Genomic DNA, 22,266 nt, shown 5'->3' on the forward strand with positions numbered 1-22,266 from the left:
GGTGTGGTGGCCCAATACACCAAGGTGTTCACCTGAGTTTCTACAGCCTTGTTCTGTACCCCTTCCCATTTTTCTATTGATTTTCTTTTCTACAATTTTTTTTTGTGTGAAGTAATAATTTGCAATGGAGTGGGAGAAGGTTAGGATGCTTTTTCCAGGTATTGATATTTCCAGTTATATCTGTGGAGGTAATGAGAGAGAAAAATACTGAAGTAGGGACATAGTGGAATTGTTTACCTGATCCATTTACTCACTATGTCAATATACAGGAGATTCTCATTTTATGTTCTTCACAAGATCAAAGTATAAACATAGAACGACTTGTTGAGACTCAATTGTTATGCTCAGGAAAACGTGTACTATGCATTTTACTCTATTAAGTGCACTCACTCATTCAGAAGTCAAAAGTTACTTTATTTTGTAAAATGAGATTCGACTAAAGGGAAGCTATCGGCAGAAATGAATGTAGCTTATTTAGAGCAAGTTACAAGACCATGGCATTTTTCTTCAAATTACCTTGCAGAGTCCAACATGTCTGGAGCTGGCCAGTAACATCACCCTCTCTAGATAACCCTGACTCCTCACACTAATATTTAAAATTTACGGTAGGCAGTAAGGCAAGAAGCTTTTTTTTATTTTTTTTTTTTTTTTTGCGCCTGTCTGCAATGTAGTCTGTTTGGTCACTGGATATTAGTATATGTGTGTGTTTTTCTATACATGATAAGACCTGAAAAACCACACCCTGCCAAAAATAAAAATAAACTTTTTTTTTTTGCTGAAGAATAATTAAAAGATACGTCACTTTCTGGTGGTAAAAATAGATGAATAATCTGTCATTTTCTGGTGGTAAGAATAGACTAATAACCTTTCAGAATCTGTTAGACTATAAAGCAAGCATAAATGAAGAACAGACACACATTCACATATGTATTATATATATATATGTAAAAATGAAAAGAGTTCTGTGTATCCTAAGCCTTTTATGTTCAGGATTAAAACTAGGTCAAATCAGGATTAACACAACGAAAAAAGAGATACATATAAAGCGAACACTACCCATACTATGCATTGTAAAGACCATACAAGAAAAAAACAAAGATACATTTCTTCTCAGGCTATTAACATTTAGTGTTTTGTTTTGTTATTTTATCATTATCTTTGTGACTTAAGTATATTTTATGCACTGAATGTTAGTGATTTCACTGTATATTCAATAGGGACATTTTAGGGACACTTTCAGAATTCTTTCTGTACAAACAATATGGTATTATATACTGAGCGTTACTCTTGGATGTCTTGAGCATAAGTGCAAAAGTTATTTACCACCAACAGCTTCACACCTAGTTCACATATTGGGACAGATTTATCAATGAAATGTGCCAAAAAGAACAGATGTTTTGCGACTTGTTCGACAAGGGGGCATGGCTTAAGATGTGCCAAATTGCGCCAAAATTTTGGAGCAAAAAGTGGTTTAAAGGAAGCCAACTAATAGGTAGTATAAAGTTAGTATAAAGTTAGACAGACGTGTCAAAATGTGCACCAAATTTATCATCCAGCATGTTCCACTGTGATAAGATACATCTAGTCTAATTCTTAGCTGTCTAACTTTATGACATTGTTAGTGAATCTTCCCCACTGTATCTAATGATGACATGCTACATAACATCTATATATATTAATGGAGGCATAACTACCAGGGTAGCAGGTATAGTAGCTACTTAAGGGCCTAACAACTGATGGAAGGGGGTAATGCAAAATTGAATGGTTATTATTCCTGTTTTGTGACATCACTACGTGCATTATTCCTGTTCTGTGACAACGATGTGTGCATCATTATACCTCCTCTGTGACATCATTGTTGTTTATTTCCTGTGTGGTGATGTCACTGTATGCATGTGCCATTTTTGTATGAATTATTCCTGTTCTCTAATATTATTATGTGCCTTAGCCCTATAAAGTGACTGTGCATTATCCCTATACTGTGACATCACTGTGTGCATTATCCTTGTACTGTGACATTACCATTAATTTCTGTGCTCTAACATCACTGTGCACACTTTCTTATTACTTTGATATCACTGTGCACATGATTCCTGTGCTATAACTTCATTGCATTAATTATCCCTTTACTGCGACATCTGTGTGCATTATTCCCATACCGTGACCACTTGTGAATTATTCCTATACAGTAGATAGGACAAAGGCACAGTGGAGACCAACATTATCATAAGCTTTTCATGTTCTAAACTAGCTAAAGTTTTATGATGGGGCTTCATGATTATTTTTTATGTTTCCCTATATATTAGACCCTTTGTACCTTTGTATATTGAGATAGTCAAGTCAGGTTACATTGTTATGCATTTAGAAGTCATTGCAGTATCATCTTATAGTTCTGCTTCCTTAAGGCTATGTTCACACAGAGTTTTTTGCAGGAGGAAAATTCCTCCTGCAAAAACTGCTTCAGACGGTTTTTGCACAGTGGTTTGACAAAAACTCGTCAAAATACTCGTCGAGGCATTTGTTTCCTCTTTCTGACTAATTGAAGTGGGGTTTTGGAGGTGGAAACGGCCTCAAGATGGGTCATGACCCTTCTTTTTACCGCAACGCGTTTTTTTTACTCGCGGCAAAAAAACTCGTCCAACTCCCATTGAAATCAATGGGAGGCATTTTCGGGTGGTTTTTGAGGAGTTTTGCGGCGCGGTTTCCGCGTCAAAAAACTCTTAAAAAAACTTCGTGTGAACAGGGCCTAATGTGGCTTATTGGACTTTGGAAACTGAAGGTGTTGGCAGTTGGTAGTATTAATGCATGTAAAAAATATTACCTACAAAACATATTTCTCTTTAAAAAATGCAGATATGGTAGAATGCCCTCAAAGCCACAACAACCTCCAAAAAATCATCTAAAATAAATTTATGTTATAGAGTTGTAGGATTATAATCATTGGCCTGCTTTGTTTCCAGAAACATCATCACCCTTATCTATGGATTGTGTCTGGTATTGCAGCTCAGCCCCAGTCAAGTATATGAGGCTGATATGCAATGCCAGATATAGTTCATAAACAAATGTGGCGCTGTTTCTGGAAACAAATGAAACCCTTTATTATAATCCTGGACAACCTCTTTAATATTTAGTTCATGATTTGAAATGTTGCTAGATTCAGCACCTGTGAATTTACACGTCCTTCTCACTGAATTAGAAAATCATCAAAAAGTTTATTTATTTCAGTAATTCAATTCAAAAAGTGAAACTCATTTTATATAGATTCGTTACACACAGAGTGATCTATTTCCAGCATTTTTTTATTTTTTATTTACTTTGTTGATGATTATGTCTAACAGTTAAAGAAAACCCAAAATATAGTCTTTCAGAAAATTTGAATATTGGGTGAAGATTGTAGACTCATGGTGTCACACTCCAATCAGCTAATCAACACCTGCAAAGGTTTCCTAAGCCTTTAAATGGTCCAACAGTCTGGTTCAGTAGGCTACACAATCATGGGGAAGACTGTTGACTTGACAGTTGTCCAGAAGACAGTCATTGACACCCTTCACAAGGAAGGTAAGCCACAAAAGAACAATGCTAAAGAAGCCGGCTGTTCACAGAGTGCTGTATTAAAGCATATTAATGGAAACTTGAGAGGACGGAAAAGTGTGGTCTAAAAAGGTGCACAAGCAACAGGGATAACCGCAGCCTTGAAAGGATAGTCAAGAAAAGGCCATTCAATAATCTGGGGAAAATTCACAAGGAATGGACTGCGGCTGGAGTCAGAGCTTCAAGAGCCACCACACACACACACAGACATATCCAGGACATGGGCTACAACTGTCACATTCCTTGTGTCAAGCCACTCATGACCCAGAGACAACGTCAGAAGCGTCTTACCTGGACTAAGGAGAAAAAGGACTGGTCTGTTGCTCAGTGGTCCACAGTCCTGTTTTCAGATGAAAGTAAATTCTGCATTTCATTTGGAAATCAAGGTCCCAGAGTCTGGAGGAAGAGTTTAGAGGCATCAATACAAGCTACTTGCGGTCCAGTGTCAAGTTTCCACAGTCGGTGATGGTTTGGGGAGCCATGTCATCTGCTGGTGTTCGTCCACGGTGTTATATCAAGTCCAGAGTCAGCGCAGCTGTCTACCAGGAAATTTTAGAGCACTTCATGCTTCCCTCTGCTGACAAGCTTTATGGAGATGCTGATTTTATTTTCCAGCAGGACTTGGCACCTGCCCACACTGTCAAAAGTACCAATACCTGGATTAATAACCATAGTATCACTGTGCTTGACTGGCCAGCAAACTCGCCTGTCCAAAGCCCCATAAAGAATGTATGGGGTATTGTCAAGAGGAAGATGAGAGACACCAGACCCAACAATGCAGACGAGCTGAAGGCCGCTATCAAAGAAACCTGGGCCTCCATAACACCTCAGCAGTGCCACAGGCTGATCGCCCCTTTGCCACACCGCATTGATGCAGTAATTCATGCAAAAGGAGCCCCGACCAAGTATTGAGTGCATATACTGTACATACTTTTCAGTAGGCCTACATTTCGGAATTAAAAATAATTTTTGAAATTGGGCCTATATAATATTCTAATTTTCTGAGACACAAAATTTTCAGTTTTCATTAACTGTTACCATAATCTTCAACATTAAAAGAAAACAATGCTGGAAATGGATCACTCTGTGTGTAATGAATCCATATAATATATGATGATATTCTAATTCATTGAGAAGGATCTGTAACTTGTGCCATTTAAGCTCTAAGCTTTTCTATTTAAAAATGTAGGGAGTGTTAGCATGCAGTCAGACGCGGCAGATTTTGTTGCAGAAATTTCTGCGAATGAAAATCAGTTCCATTTATCTTAGGCCCCTGCACATGGCCGTAGCCATGTGAATGGCCCATGATTACAGGCACGGCCGGCTGCAGACAGTCACACACTTTGGTGGCCGTGCTCCCATTATAAAGTATGGGAGCACGGTGCGTAAAATCAAAAAATAGGACATGTCCTATTTTGTTTACAGATGCTTTCTATGGCCTGGACAGACACCAGTAAATATACGGGAAGGTGTCTGTGGCCGATAGAATGGAATGGGTCAGTATTGTGTCCCATGGGGCCTTAATGGCGTTGTTTCTGCAGCAGGTGCGTGGATTTCTGCAAGTTCCATTAAGATGAACTGATTTTCAGTTGCAGAAATTTCTGAAAGAAAATCTGCTGTGTGTGAACTAGCCCTTATGGAGTGAACCAACACCTGGCTATGGGAAATCTTCTTCTCAATATATATCCTGTCCGTGGTTAGACCATTTGCGGTTAGAATCCACAGAAAGCTTGACTAATAAATAGGAAACTTATGATTTGAAAATGTTCACAACATGTGATACATTAAAAATGCATGGTAATAATAGAACAAACTATGAACATGAAATCCTGGAATTTCATGTGACACTTTAATTGAAAAATATCACTGTAATTCTTAATGTAGTATATGCAAGTTAATGGGTTTCCAAAGTCATAAGATTTATTTCTATAACTATTTTGAAACTTTCAAATACAGCTATATACCATCCTGGATTATCAGTAGGCCCTTTTATGATGCATATTAATCTAATATTTCTTCAGGTCATAATAATTTTCCTTGAAGTAACATTTATCAAAAACCAGTTAAACCCCTTATTAACCATTACAGGGTCATTTTTGATGAGCTTAGTTATTAAATAGATAATTATGCAACCAGTGTTGCGATAGCTACTACTTGCTGCCCTGAAAATCTACCAGTAAGTAGTAAGTACTTGATTTTGCAGCACACTGCACACTGCTGGTAAGCAATGGCATTACAGTACTCCTATTCAAATCAATGCATGTCCATTGATTTCTGGGGATACCAGCTTACGTTCAAAGCAGAGAGGTGAACAGCAAAGCGGCTCTTTTAAAAAAAAATTGTCAGCTATTTCCATTACTCCAATAGACTTGAAAGGAGAAAGCCACATACATGCATAGTCTTACAGGCAGGTAATTGTGGCCACCTTGCCTAGCACATCAGGGGTCAGAGAACCATTGTTTTTCCAATAGTTAGCCCCTGGGACCCCCACGTATCAGATATTTATGGCATAGCATGTAGAAAAAACTTTATTCTAGCTAGTGGAATCAATATTGTCAAGTTAAAGCCAGTTTCTATCTGTCATAATATGGGGGGACATAAACAGGCATGGACATAAAAAAGGAATTAGGTTAGAATCAAGAATTGTTCATATATCCAACTTTAAGAGGATATGAAAATGTCATATTTGGCCATTAAAATTTATCTGTATGAATGTATTTTTTATGTTTTTTTCCCAGAAATATTTTCCAGAGATTCCAACCTTAAGGAAAAATTCATAAATCATTTTACAGGTAAGGATCATTATTAATTATTTACAGAGAGCATTCATTTGAATGAGTACCTTGTAATACCACATTTCTCCTGCAGTGGCTGCTGTAGGAGACATCTGCTGGTCATTGGGGGTTTGAGCTTCCGAACCTGCAGCAATCTGCTGATCACCAGCAGGTCTTCATTTAGATAACAGTTTGTGCAAAATGTGTTTACTATTTAGAAAAGTATTTAAATATATTTTGATGTAATGTTTGTGCACCCAATTACTTACATTATCACACAAATATAAATAGCAAGTATAGAAAAAGACTCTGTGGCCATCCAGTAACCAAGGAACACACACAAGGATGCATACATTCCATGTACGATTCTCATTTATGCATTGACCAACAGATTCTTGTATGGCCTTATTCTGACGAACGTATAAATCGTCCGTGTGACGGCCGTTTTTTAAACGTCCATCACACGGCTGCATGTATTTCTATGGGATTGTTCACATGGCAATTGTTTTTATGAACCGTGTGAAGGGGCCGTGAAAGAATAGGACATGTCCTATTTTTGTCCGTTTTTATAGATCCCTCAATAACCTCATGTCTATGAGGGATCCACGAAAACGGCTCTCGACGGGTGCAAATCGGCCGTAAAAAACGGCTGTTTTTCACATCCTATTTGACACCCCTTCATCTGAATAAAGCTTTTCTATCTGACTGCTATGCAAGGTTCATTCCTGAAATGAGTCTTTAGCTCCCTTACATATATCTGCATTTTAACTCTCATGCCACACATGTTTTGTTCAAGCAGACAAGATAAGGCGATGTGTATGCTTCTCTACTGTAACACCACCCTCATACAACTTTGTCATTTTGCATTATGCATTACATAAGTAATATGTTGCATTTGTTTTTATCTAGTCAGGGGTATAAGTATTATACATTAATTGAGTAGGCCAAAAGGTGAAACATCTGGTCTATGCTCTTTACTTGCAATTAATACTCTTTTTCCTGAATTAGAAATTTTGTCCAGGAGGAAATAAGTCATCAGGATTAGATGAGCTTTCATTTTAAACATTTCATATTCTATTTACATATGGAGATGCGTGCAGCAGAGCCACATTTGTCATTTAACTATTTGGGGCCAAATTGTTTATACATTGTTTGAACTCTTTAACATTATACACTTATTTACCTGCAGTCCTAAATGAATCCATTCTAAGGCCTCATGCACATTCTCCATATGTGTTTCAAGCAGTACAGTGCTGTAATTTGGCACCCTTTGAAGTCTTTGGGCCCATATTACACCCCTGTATACCTTCAATTTCATACAAAGGCAAATTAGTTTTTTTTTCTCAGATTCAGATCATATTGTGTTTCATCTCATGTCATATTATAGGGGTATTCTTCCTTAGATGCATTGTTTCTAAGGCTATGTTCACATAGCATATGGTTAGTCTGAAAAATATGAGGCTGATTTAGAGAAAAAATATCCTCTGAAAAATAAATTTTTGGAGCTAATTCTCAAAGTGTTTTTGCTTTTTGCAAGTGTTTTGGAGAGTATTTTGAGGTGTACTTTCAAAACATTTTTGGGTGCGTCAATGGGAAACGGGAAAAATCAGCTTGTAAAACGCGTCAAGATTTTTCCCGTTTTGTCCCTTCTTTTTTTACAAACCCTATTTTTACGAGGCGTTTTTTAATTCAGCAGTGTAACATTAGATTTAACCAATGAAGAGTTGTGTGCAGGCGCATTTCAAGTATATTTCGAAGTGTAATACAAGCGTTGCGCCCCAAAATATGTCTGAAAACAAACTGCGTGAACATGGCCTAAGGCTGGGTTTCCACGTAGCATAAACGTTGCAGAATTTCTGTAACGGAATTGTCTTTGGAAATTCGGCAGGATTTGCAGTAGCAGCAAAGTGGATGAGATTCAGAAAACGTCATGCCCACACTGCGGGAAAAAAACGCAGCGTAAACGTTAATAAATTGACCTGCGGTGCGGAATTAAATTTCGCAGCATGTCAATTTATGCTGCGTTTTTGTTGATTTTCCGTTGCGGGTTTTCCCCATTGAATTTAATGGAGATGCAAAACCCACTACAGAAAGCCAAGTTTTGTGACTTTTGCGGAGTATTCACAGCGATTACGCCGCAAAAATCACAACTACAGAAAAAAAAAATCATAAATACAGTCTTACAGTCTGGCCTCCTGGGATGAGGTTGCATCCCATGTGACCGCTGCAGCCAATCACAGGCTGCAGCGGTCACATGGATTGCAGCGCCATCCAAGGAGACAGGACCGTACTGCACAGGAGGGATGCGTCAGCATTTTCGCAGTGCAAATGCTGTCCGAAAAAACGCACCACAATGTGGTGCGGTTTTCAGATGGAATGTATTGCGTGTTACAGGTCGGATATGCTACATGGTTTTTACGCAGCGTATCCGTCCCGTGAGAACTCGGCCTAAGGGAGGATACTTCCATAATATAGTGCCATACACAGACATCAAATGGCAGCACATGTAGCAGCTATGGGCTGTTTGCCCCCATACAGGCTCTTTGCACACAGACATGAGGCCTTACACAACAGTATTCAGCATGTTTCCAGCATCTTAAATCCCCCCCCCTCCCCTCCCCGGCTGAAATGTCAATTACTGTGATACATGGTTGCTTTTAAATCCTGCACATGTCTGGATCGAAACCTGTTGCTTAGAAATCTCAAATCCCCCCCCCCCCAAAAAATAAAATAAAAGTGTCTGCTGCTTGGCAATAAGTCATGTCGGCTTGGCAGACAGGATCATTGGCTGCACATATTTTAATCAATTGCAGGATCACCAACAACCAATTTAATGGGGATTTGTACAAAAGTGCAGGCTACTAAAATTGTAAATCTTATACAGTTTAATGTTGATGATACAAATGATAAGATATATTTCTGAGTAACTATTTACCTCTTGATTATATAGGCATATTGATTTCTCCATATTATACCAATAGCACATATTGTAGAAAGTATACTGATATCCTGAACTAATCTGTGTGTGTGATCTCCTTCTGGAGAACAGAACTGGAATGTATTAGTCCCACTAGACATGACTATGTGCACATGGTGCTGTCTGAACGAAGCTTTTTGTATTTTCAACACTTTTAAATCGCTCTGCATGGATTACATAGAAGTATGTTTTCACTTTCCAAATGGCTAGATTTTTCTTTTATTTCTTTCCTTAATAGGAAAATAGTAATAAAGATTCATACATAATACAATTATTCTTAAAATAAAAGTTCATACATTCCTTAGATTCCATGATTCAGACACCACATGAATCACAAAATAGACACTTCAATGTCTGAAGTCCCGGATCATACATTTAGACCATGTTTAGACGTGGCAGAAAAATGTGCAGAAATTACGCAATGAATCTGCAGCAACATTTGTAATATTTCACAGGTAATTCAAAGGTGGCGGATATCACAGCGGACTTGCAGCAGATTTCAGTCTTTTCATTGCAGAGGCTGAAAGCTGCAGTGCTTCTTCGCAACAGACTGTGCATGATGCGGTTTGAAAATTCTGTACCGCAGCCTAAATTTCACACTGTTATTGTCCGCAGCGGGTGAACTAAGTTACCTAAAATGGTATAGAAACCAATAGAAAAAAACGGCTGCTACAGATTTCCACTGCGGATTGTCTGCAGTGGATTTCAACAGCAAATCCGCCATTTCTGAACATTCCCTTAAAGAGGCTCTGTCACCAGATTATAAATGCCCTATTTCCTACATAATCTGATCGGCACTGTAATGTAAATAACAACAGTGCTTTTTATTTTTTTTACTTTTGACCAAGTGGGCGTTGTATAGACAAGTGTATACACTTCTCTCCATTCATGTCCATCTGTATTCACAGCACAGCGTGATCTCTGTGCTGTTACATACACCCACATTAACTTTACTGAAGTGTCTTGAGAGTGAATAGACATTGCCTCCAGCCAAGATGCGATGTCTATTCACACTCCTGACAGTTCAGTAAAGTTTCTGTGGGACTTACTCACACAGCACAGTGTGATCTCGTGAAATCACGCTGTGAATGACGGCACAGCGTGATCTCGCAAGATCACGCTGTGCTGTGGCAGTAAGTCCCTTCCTTTAGACCAAAATCACGCACAGTGGCAGTTTTTGGCTTCATATATTTAGCCAAACAGAAGGAGACACAAAAGAGAGGAGATGCATCAGTCTGTTTTTTTTGGCTTTCTTTCTTTTGGATCCACTTCTGGCTTTGGCTCAAACAACTGAGCCAAAAACTGCTACAAAACTGTGTGTGAGATCCAGGTCTAAAGAAAGTGAGATCAAATTGTCTTTAAGATGGGCCCTGCTGCAAAAAAAAATATCAAAGTGGTAAAACTGCTGTCGATTGTTAAACTTTTATGTCACTTAAAGAGAACCTTTCATCTCCCCATACATGTGCAGCTGAGCACAAACCCTGGGGCACTTTAAAAAAAAATTCTACTCTCCTCTGTTATTTAGATATCGGTGCTGTTATATTTGGCACCCAATATTGAAATAACCCCGTGAACTGTCAATGGTGCGTGTAATGCCAAGGGGGCATGTTACTATGGCTGTGCGCGTGCGCACGCTCTCATTTTTCAGCTTTCAAGATACAAGTCTTCTGCCGAACTGGCAAGGGTGCGTGTCACTGCTACGGACAGTGTAAGAGCTGTGGAGAGGAGAGCGCGCATGCGCGCTCTCCTCTCTTTAGCTCTTCCGAGAGATCAGTCTTGTACTTTGTCCGACTCCATGAATTGTGGTCAGCCCGAGAAATATACGGCCGATACACGCTTCCGGCAGTGTAAGAGCTGGAGGGAGGAGAGGGCGCATGCGCGCTCTCCTCTTTAGCGCTTGCTGTAACACTGTCCATAACTGATTGGACAGTGTCACAGCCATAGTAACGCGCCCCTTGCTATTACACGCCCCATTGACAGTTCAGGGGGTTATTTTAATATCGGGCGCCAAATATAACGGCACCGATATCTAAATAAGGGAGGAGGGTAGAAGGTTTTTTTTTTACGTGCCCCAGGGTTTATGCAGCCCTACCCATTACATGCTGCACTCAGCTGCACATGTATGGGGAGGTGAAAGGTTATCTTTAAGTTACACTGACATGGCGGCCACCAGAATCTTCTCCCTAGGGAGCTCACTGAATACAGATTATACACCTCCCACCATGGTTAATAGTGGCTGTAGTTAGCCCTTCCTAGTGGTGGCGTCATGCAGTCAGAATGAAATAGTTTATCAAAGAATAACAACATAACTCCCCTATTACATATATATTACATATATATTTTAATATGAATCAGTAGGGAATTTTAAACCTAAAAAATTAAATGGTGGACCTTAAAGGGATTTTCCCACAAATTAGATTTATCACTTATCCACACGATCCCGAGTCCCCCGTGGGCATGCGGTGAGGAGGAATGAAGCAGCGGTCGGACATGCATGCTGCCACTCCATTCAAAGTCTACGGGGCTGTAAAAAATAGCCGAGCGCTGTACTCGGCTGTCTCTGTCAGTCCCATAGATTTTGAATAGAGAGGCACTGCGCATGCTGGACATGTTGGTCCATTCAGACGCCTCCTCATCACGTTTGTGCATTGAGGAGGTTCATGTTCTAGAGATCGGTGGGGATCCCAGCAGTGAAGCCTTCAGCAATCATACTTTTATCACTTATCCTATGTAATTTTTAGGAACACCCCTTTAACTTTAACCCCTTAGTGACCAGCCCATTTTAGGCCTTAATGACCAAGCTATTTTATTCGTTTTTCTATAGTCGCATTCAAAGAGCTATAACGTTTTTATTTTTTCATCTACATAGCTGTATGAGGACTTGTTTTTTGCGGGATTAGTTGTGCTTTTTAATAGCACCATTTTTGGGTACATATAATTTTTATATTAACTTTTATTAACCTTTTTGGGGGGGATTATAAAAAAAACCTGAAATTCCGCCATTGTTCTATGCATTTTTAAATTGACGCCGTTCACTATGCGACGTAAATAACATGTTACCTTTATTCTATGGGTCGGTACGATTACGGCGATACCACATATGTGGAGGTTTTTTTATGTTTTACGACTTTTGCACAATAAAAACACTTTTGAACTAAAATTATTTGTTTTTGCATCATCGCTTTCCAAGAGCCGTAATTTTTTTATTTTTCCATCAATGTAGTGATTTTTTGGGCTTGTTTTCTGCGGGACAAGACGTAGTTTTGAATGGTACTGTTTTGGGGTACATGGGACTTATTGATTCATTTTTATTATGACTTTTTTGGGGGGCAATGGAAAAAAATTGCAATTTCGCCATAGTTTTTTGCATTTTTTTTACGGTGTTCAGTTTGTGGTTTAAATTACATTGCAATTTCGCCATAGTTTTTTGCATTTTTTTTTACGGTGTTCACTTTGTGGTTTAAATTACATATTAACTTTATTAATGGAGTCATTATGGTCGCGGCGATACCACATATGTGTACTTTTTTTTTACACTTTTACTAAATAAAACCACTTTTTATGGAAAAAAATGCTTTTATTTATTTTTTTACTGTACTTTTTATTAATAATCTTTATTTCACTTTGATGACTGATTTTATTAGTCCCACTAGGGGACTTTACTGTGCGATGTTCCGATCGCTGCTATAATGCTCTGGTATACTTCGTATACCAGAGCATTATTGCCTGTCAGTGTAAATCTGACAGGCAATCTGTTAGGACGTGCCTCCAGCGCGTCCTAACAGGCATATGTCCAGGGCAGACCTGGGGGCTTTTATCAGTCCCCCGGCTGCCATGACACCCCATCGGAGACCCGCGATTGCATTCGCGGGCCGCCGATGGGTGACAGAGGGAGCGCACTCCCTCTGTAAACAAAGTTAAATGCCGCGGTCGCTATTGACGGCGGCATTTAACGGGTTAAACGGCCGCGATCGAAGTAAACTTCGATCGCGGGCGTTTGAGCAGGAGCTCAGCTGTCATCAGACAGCAGAGCCCCGGCTCCTGCCTGCACGGGAGACCCGTGCAGGACTTAGACTAGGCTGACGTGAAAAGGCGTCAGCCTAGCCTAAAGCCCATTAGTGAATCACGTAAAAAGGCGTATTAGTGGTCACTAAGGGGTTATAGTACATCTAGTAGAGCATTTAATGGGGAGTAGACCCATTATGAGTTTTATAGTGGAACTCTAAGATTTCAGTCTAAGCACCTGGACAAAGCTTGATCATGACTAAAGCTATGCCAGGTTAGGAAACCACCAAAAACGTGTAAAAAAAAAATAATGTTTTAAATGTGTTTTCATTACAGCAGGTCCAGTAGTAATCTCAGCAGAATGCAGCAAGCAATTCTATCGACTCTACCACAACACAAAAGACTGTTCAACGCCAGCCTGTAAGTAAAGTGACACACGTTTACTAAATGTATAACTAGTAAATTGTACTTTAGACGACGACTAATCACCACAAATATCTAGCATCAATATAAATTGTGAATAGTAACTGTCACTCCTTCCCTGGGCCACCATTTGGGCATGTCTACCCTGTAAGTAGCACTCTTACATACAGTCTTATTTATTTTGATATTGATTTTCTTAGCAGATTTCCCAGCTTTTCCTATTATTGAGGCCCATTTTGTTTAAGACATGGGTGGCAGCTACCTGACACTCTTCTTCTTTTTTTTTTTTTACTTGTACTTAGTTGCTTGTAGTTTTTAATCATTCAGTCCCTGCTGTGATGGAAATGTGTTCCATGATAAGCTTAGTGATATGCTTGAGTAAGTTGAGTTTATACACAGTAGCCAAACAGGCACAGCCACAGGGTAGACCATGAAGAGGAAGGCCAGTGCATATTTTGGTGACACAAGAAGTGGATTTCAAAGTAGCTCAAAGTGTCTTTAGACAATCCAGATAAGCTGTTGTCACTGATTATAACTGTGCCATAATAGTGCACTCAGTTTTAAAAAGTTTTGTACCATCTCTCGAGTCCACTAGGCCGCAGCTTCATACTGCATGGGTATCAGAAGCTCAGGGGAGGGCATTTAGTGGCTAAAGGTTCTCTCTCTTTATTTTAGCAGGATATCTCTTACTTTCTTTCAATAGTATTAATTTATCATTTAAAAAAAAAATAATTATATAGCGCCAACATATTCCGCAGCACTTTACAATTCAGAGAGAATATGTACAGACAATATCAGACATTACATAGTGACAAAAATAATTATCAATTCAAACAAGAGGATTGAGGGTCCTGGTCACAACAGTTTACAATCTATGAGGAAAAAGGAGAGACACAAGAGGTAAAAGTGCTTTTTTTTGTACAATTGTCCAGCCATCTTTTATATGTATGGCGTAGTGTACATAAAGCTGCATGAGCCGGTCACCAGCCAGTATCTGTAAATGACAGACATGAAGTGCATTAGCAGGGGCGGACATACCATTGGTGAGGTAAGGGGCCCACTGTCACCTTATGGTAACCTTCTTTTGTCTGTTAGTTTGCATGTAAATGCCTTAGATGATAAATTTTATGTCTAACAATTACTGATGAATTGTTAGAGAGACGTAAGGGGACGATCTGTTACGAGATATTGGAGAGCAAAGGGCCCTATATACGGCACTTGCACAGGGGCCCTCAGCTGTCTGTGTCCGCCACTGTGCATTAGGATGCAAGGAGTGTGGGGGATACTGCTGAATGAAGGGATTAAGTTCTGAGGACTAATGTAGTAGGGGGGATTAAGGAAAAGAGTCAGATTAGGGAATATGATTGGCCTGTGTAAAAAGATGTGTTTTCAGGGCACGCTTAAAACTGTCATTATGTGGAACTAATCTGATTGTCTGGGGTAGCACATTCTAGAGAAAAATTTTAGAGACGGGTGTGGGAGCGTTGGATTATGGGGAATTTTAGTCTTAGATTGTTGTCAGAACATAGAGCACAGGTGGAGAGCTTTGTGCGTGAGAATATTACATTTAAATTATATTGTAAAATTAATGGGTAACCAGTACAGTGACTGGCACAGGGTAGAGGCATAGGTATAGCGGTTGGTCACAGGTCTAATATTTCAAATTAAATCCTGGGGCAGATTTGCATCTGTAGTATCACAGAGTGGGAACGCTTCATAAAGCATAACCTTTATTCATTATTAAGATTAAAATACTCTGGGTAATTCTTTTGAATACAAAAACCACTGACACAATCAGGTTTGAATCAAATAAGCAATACACAATAATCAACTGCAGTATCCAGAAAATGATATCTAGATGGCGTGATACCATACACCACCTATGGAAAAACTCCAGGGATAAAACCATTTCTATCACACACAATTAGTGTAATTTCTAAGCACCAAATATTGCATAAAATAATTACAACACTGACACTTCATAACTGTCCCAATATGTTCCCCCAATCTAGTTGATTCATCAGGGGGACAATACTGGACAATTTGTGTGTAATTGGAGACCTATAATGGTATGTATACATATATGATAAATATTTGCTTGTGTCGGCACATTTGTGCCAAAGTACAACTCACCACTCCTGAGAGTAAAGATGACAATTGGTTGAGGAAGGAACAGGTGGATAAAGATGATCCATTTTACAAGGCATGCTGGTCTGTAGAAGCTGTAGATGGAGGCTCGGCATTCCACATGGACTCTGATGACTTCCTGGGGAGGCATGGTGCCTCATCTTTATCCACCTGTTCCTTCCTCAACCAATTGTCATCTTTCCTCCCAGGAGTCGTGGGTTGTAATCTGGCACAAATGTGTCGATATAAGCAAATATTTATCATATATGTATATATACCTTTAAGGCACGGCCAGACGTGGCGGAATTGCTGTGGAATTCTGCTGTGTACGTTCCGCAGTGGAATTCTCCAGCGGCCGTTTTTTACAGTTGTTTCAATACATTTTTAGGCAAGTTAATTCAGACATTGCGGAAAACTCCTCTGCGGACCATAGGCTGCGGTGCGGAATTTTCCCTCCGCAGCATGCACTGACTGTTGCAGAGAAGAAGCGGAATTTCACTGCAATGTAAAAACTGAAATCTGTGGCAAGTCCACTGTGTTTTCTGCAACGTCTGAATTACCTGTCAAATATGCAAATGTTGATGCAGATTCGTTGCGTAATTGCCCCAAATCTGCACCAACATTTGCAGCGGAAAAACTCCGCCACGTCTGGCCGTGCCCTTATAGGTCTCCAACTACAGACAAGAGTGTCCAGGACTGTGAGTGAGTGTTGAAGTCCGTGCACACTTATTGATTGGAACAGGTGCCATGTATTGCCTCATTTATTACACAATGGTTCCCCTGGCCATGGCAGCTTATAACTGGGACATCTTCTCTGATGAAGCAACAACGTGAACAGGGGAATTCCTATAACTGCAGTTAATATAACTTGAGGTCTGTTTGTTTATTTATGTTTTTTCTTCTTTATACAGATTACAAAAGATGTGCAAGGCTGCTAACACGATTGGCTAAAAGCCAGTTATGCTCACAACCCTAAAAGTTAATGTTGTAAGTAGATGTGCATTGTTTTTCTTTATTGTGTGCTATGATATAGGGTAGGAACACACAAGGCGTAAACATTGTGGGTTTTCCGCAACATACTTAATAGCGGAAAATCTACAGCCTATTATGGTAGCAGAAGTGTGGATGAGAATTGAACAGATCTTATTCACACACAGCGGAAATAATCAGCAGAGAAACGGTGCGTTTTTTTTTTTATCCACAGCATGTCAATTTATGCTGCAGATGAAAAAAAAGCATTTTTGCGATTCCGCCGCAAAAGTGGCAAATTAAAAAAAAAGTTCATACCACCAACACGTTGTCCTAGCGACGCAATCTGCTATTCTGAGCGCAGCCTGGCCTCCTGGAATGATGTCTCATCCCATGTGACTGCTGCAGCCAATCAAAGACTGCAGCGGTCACATGGACTACAGTATCATCCCAGGAGGCCAGGCTACACTCAGAAGAGAGGGACGCATCATGATAAGTACAAGTTTTTTTTTCTACAGGATTTCCACAGCGGACATGTCGCCCGTAAAATTGCACCACAATTTGGTGCGTTTTTTCGGACAGAATTCCCTGATGTTCCATGGTGGATACGCTGTATACTTTTATGCAGCGTATCCGCCCTGTTTGTTCGTACCTATGAAGTGATATTAAAATAAACCGAATTAGCCTCTTATCTCTTAAGTTATATGACCTTTAGAGGGCGACAAACTTTGTAGATGTAACAATGAGAATTGATTTGCAGCCATTTTAGGGCACGCTCAGATGTGGTGGATTTGCTTTGGAATTCACTGCAGACAGGCTGCAGTGGAAATCCGCAGCAGACTTTTTCCTTTGATTTTTATAGATTTTTAGTTAACTTTGCGTTGCGGAAAATAACACTGCAGGAAATAGCTTGCAATGCAGAATTACAACCCGCTTCATGCTCAGTCTGTTGTGGAGAAGCAGCGGATTTTCACTGCGCATTTTAGCCCTTGGAATGGTTGAAATCTGTGGCAAGTCTGCCACGTCTGGATTAATACATTGAATTTGCAAATTTTGCAGCAGATTCATTGCGTAATTGCTGCAAATTTGAGGCAAAACCTGCAGGGAAAATTTCCGCCAGTTGGGAGAGCAACCATGGGAAATTGTCAATATCTAAAGAGTGCGATTCAGATAAGAATAATAAGATAATAGATGTAGAGATGTAGTAGCGCTCAATTTGTCACCTTACTGGGAATTGTTCTTAATGCAGTTTTCTCATGTATTCGTAAAGATGGCTTCAAATGCGGTTTTACTTTAATTTTAGTTCAATAAATTTACATAGAAGGATAAGTGAGGTTACTGTGACATACATATAGACATTTTTAACATACAATTCCTGGTCACTCTTTATTGTAGAAGGTAAACATCATGATTATCACAACAGATGGATCACATAATAAGAAACCACTTATCTTGACATACAGATGTAGCCATCTTTATCTTGACTTAACGCGTTAAAGAGGCTCTGTCACCAGATTTTGCAACCCCTATCTGCTATTGCAGCAGATAGGCGTTGCAATGTAGATTACAGTAACGTTTTTATTTTTTAAAAACGAGCATTTTTGGCCAAGTTATGACCATTTTTGTAGTTATGCAAATGAGGCTTGCAAAAGTACAACTGGGCGTGTTGAAAAGTAAAAGTACAACTGGGCGTGTATTATGTGCGTACATCGGGGCGTTTTTACTACTTTTACTAGCTGGGCGTTCTGATGAGAAGTATCATCCACTTCTCTTCAGAACGCCCAGCTTCTGGCAGTGCAGACACACAGCGTGTTCTCCAGAGATCACGCTGTGACGTCACTTCCCCAGGTCCTGCATCGTGTCAGACGAGCGAGGACACATCGGCACCAGAGGCTGCAGATGATTTTGCAGCAGCATCGGCGTTTGCAGGTAAATCGATGTAGCTACTTACCTGCAAACGCTGATGCTGCTGCAGAATCAACTGTAGCCTCTGGTGCCGATGTGGCCGACACGATGCAGGACCTGTGAGTGACGTCACAGATCTGCACTGCCAGAAGCTGGGCGTTCTGAAGAGAAGTGGATGATACATCTCATCAGAACGCCCAGCTAGTAAAAGTAGTAAAAACGCCCCGATGTACGCACATAATACACGCCCAGTTCTACTTATAGGCTGGGTTCACACGTGGCGGAATTTCACTTGAATTCCGCTGCGGACACTCCGCAGCGTTAATCCGCAGCGGAGCCGTTTCTCCATTGACTTCCACTTCTATTTAGAAGTGTTCGTTTAGACGAGGCGTAAAATTCCGCTGCGGAGCATAGGCTGCGGAGCGGAATTTGGTGTCCGCAGCATGCTCTGTCTGTTGCGGACCAGTGGCGGACTGGTTGCGGACTCATGGCGGAATTTCTCCATTGACTTCAATGGAGATTCTAAATTCCGCAATGAAGTCCGCAGCTGTCATGCACATGTTATGTGTGCTGCGGATGCGTCTTGCTTTTTTGACATGACATTTCTTCATTCTGGCTGGACCTATGTATTTCTAGGTCTACAGCCAGACTGAGGAAGTCAATGGGGCTCCCGTAATTACAGGAGCGTTGCTAGGAGACGTCAGTAAATAGTCACTGTCCAGGGTGCTGAAAGAGTTAAGCGATGGGCAGTAACTGTTTCTGCACCCTGGACAGTGACTACGATCTCAATATACAGCAACCTGTAAAAAAATAGAAGTTCATACTTATCGAGAACTCCCTGCTTCTGTCTCCAGTCCGGCTTCCCAGGATGACGTTTCAGTCTAAGTGACGGCTGCAGCCAATCACAGGCTGCAGCGGTCACATGGACTGCCGCGTCATCCAGGGAGGTCGGGCTGGATGCCGAAAGAGGGACGCGTCACCAAGACAACGGCCGGTAAGTATGAAAGTCGTTTACTTTCACTAGGGAAAGTGCTGGCCCTTCTCTCTATCCTGCACTGATAGAGAGAAGGGAAGCACTTTTACCGCAGTCCGCAGCAGCTAGTCCGCATCAATTTACTGCACATTTTGGGCAGATCCGCCGCAGAATCTGCAACGCGGATTCTGTGCGGCATTGATGCGGACAGTTGCGGAGGAAATACGCCACGTGTGGGCATGCCCTTACTTTTCAACACGCCCAGTTGTACTTTTGCAAGCCTCATTTGCATAAATACAAAATGGCCATAACTTGGCCAAAAATGCTCGTTTTTTAAAAATAAAAACGTTATTGTTATCTCCATTGCAGCACCGATCTGCTGCAATAGCAGATAGGGGTTGCAAAATCTGGTGACAGAGCCTCTTTAAGTACTCTGTGGCAAGAAACTTGAACTTTTTCAATGGCTTTTGTTCTGTGATATCACGCTGCAGCAAGTCATCAGAGTCAAGATAAGGATTGCTAAATCTGTACAGTATATGTGCCAATCACTGACACCACCATGCATATGTACAGGGGTATAACTATAGAGGGTGCAGAAGTAGCAGTTGCACCTGGGAACTGGTGCCTGAGTGGCCCAAAGGCTACTCTGCCAAATAAGAGGACACCAGTATTATAAATGGCACATGGAAGAAAGCCTTGTTACAGATCTTGCATTAGGACCCAGTAGCTTCAAGTTACGTCTTTGCATGTATAGCTGGTTATGGAAAGGGTTTCTGTACAAGCATTTCACCAGCTTATTCTTAAATTAAAAAAAATAATCTGTTAAATTTGGCTTCTGTGCAAGATGTATTCTTAGAATTCTTTTCTAGTATAAGGAACATTGCTTACATTCATAATTCTGCATTTTATCTCTCCATGCCACATGCTTTTGTGTAAACATGCAAAATAATCTAAACTGATGTGCATGACTTCACAAAACTCCATATCCACAGTGCGATTACAGTTTAAGAGAATGGGAGAAAGCTGTAATATTGTGAACCTGTGCTACAAGTGTGTCGGCATTGCACAGTATGGAGCAGTAAGGGCACGGCCAGACGTGGCGAAATTGCTGTGGAATTCCGCTGCAGACAGTTCGCAGTGGAATTCTCCAGCGGCCGTTTTTTACAGTTGTTTCAATACATTTTTAGCCAAGTTAGTTTAGACATTGCGGAAAACTCAGCTGCGGACCATAGGCTGTGGTGCGGAATTTCCCCTCCGAAGCATTCACTGTCTGTTGCGGAGAAGAAGCGGAATTTCACTGCGGATTTCAGCCTTTGCAATGCAAAAACTGAAATCTGTGGCAAGTCCGCTGTCTTTTCTGCAACGTCTGAATTACCTGTCAAATATGCAAATGTTGGTGCAGATTCGTTGCGTAAATGCCCCAAATCTGCATCAACATTTGCAGCGGAAAAACTCCGCCACGTCTGGTCGTGCCCTTAAAGGAATGAAAAAGAAGCAGTGCTCGCTTGAGTGTCGCTGCCCATTCAAAACCCCTGACCAGGGGTTGCCGAGTTGGAACCCCACGATCAGATATTGATGGCCTAACCTGAGGATAGGCCATCAGTTTCTTCTCACTGGAAAACCCATTTAAATATAAGCATGTATAAAAATTCTGGGTTGATTAATTTCATAATATATTTTTATGGCGATCGGAGCTCCGTTTTTCTGATGCAGGTATACCTTCACATAGCCTGGAAGGTAAATAATGAAATTCTGTCTCCCTGCAGCCACTACTAGAGGAACCTAACTGCAAACTGAATTATATACAGTAGATCCCATTGAAATCAATAAGAAACCCCTTCCTGTGATGGCTGCAAGTCTGAATTGTATAATTTAATTACATGACTGAGTGAAGGGAAAGAGGAGATTTGAGAATAAAGATCTTAAAGTATTATCACTCGGGAAAGGGAGGTGGGGTAATGAAATAATGTATGCAAATATGTTTTTCTTATTCTTTATTTTGTATTGTAGTCCATTTGTGAAAATTAATTTAAAAAAAAGTATTTGGCATGTATAATAGATTTATTTATTTTAATATCATAACATATTTTCTTGTAGATCTGACCCACTAAAACAGAACTCTGATTTGCCAAGAATGTGCCTTGAAATCGGACGTCTATACCATGATGATCTGAGTTACTGTTTTCTCATTAACAGCATATTTTTCTTTAAGTTGAACATTCCATAGTCATGTGAATAAAACATTTTTTATCACGCTGCCCAGGGCCGAAAATAAAATAAATTTAGTTATTTATTTAAAAACTTTGTATATAATATTTACTAATGATATACTAAATATATATTATAACCACTTGCAGAGTCTGTTGTTCCTTTTTTTTGTATTTGCTATTTAACATTCTCCATTGTTATTAAATATGTTGCTCAGGCTCAAATATATTTTTATTTGCACTAACTTGAAATGAAAACATATATATATATATGTATATCTATATATATAGATATATATATAAAAATATCAGACT

The 22,266-nt window shown here is 40.1% G+C and overlaps 1 protein-coding gene across 2 annotated transcripts in view; it reads left to right on the forward strand.

Moving 5' to 3' along the window:
- ALKAL1 (ALK and LTK ligand 1) overlaps positions 1–22,006 on the forward strand; it is an 82,936-nt gene extending 60,930 nt beyond the window's left edge. For both annotated transcript variants that reach the window (XM_075828332.1, XM_075828330.1), the window contains 4 exons: positions 6,330–6,383; positions 13,684–13,767; positions 16,809–16,884; positions 21,842–22,006. In XM_075828332.1, the coding sequence (XP_075684447.1) occupies positions 6,330–6,383; positions 13,684–13,767; positions 16,809–16,873 (203 nt within the window). In that variant the 3' untranslated portion in view covers positions 16,874–16,884; positions 21,842–22,006. The remainder of the gene's footprint in view (positions 1–6,329; positions 6,384–13,683; positions 13,768–16,808; positions 16,885–21,841) is intronic.
- The last annotated feature ends 260 nt before the right edge of the window (positions 22,007–22,266 follow it).

This window comes from Rhinoderma darwinii, chromosome 5, assembly GCF_050947455.1.
Source record: "Rhinoderma darwinii isolate aRhiDar2 chromosome 5, aRhiDar2.hap1, whole genome shotgun sequence".
Classification (NCBI taxonomy): domain Eukaryota; kingdom Metazoa; phylum Chordata; class Amphibia; order Anura; family Rhinodermatidae; genus Rhinoderma; species Rhinoderma darwinii.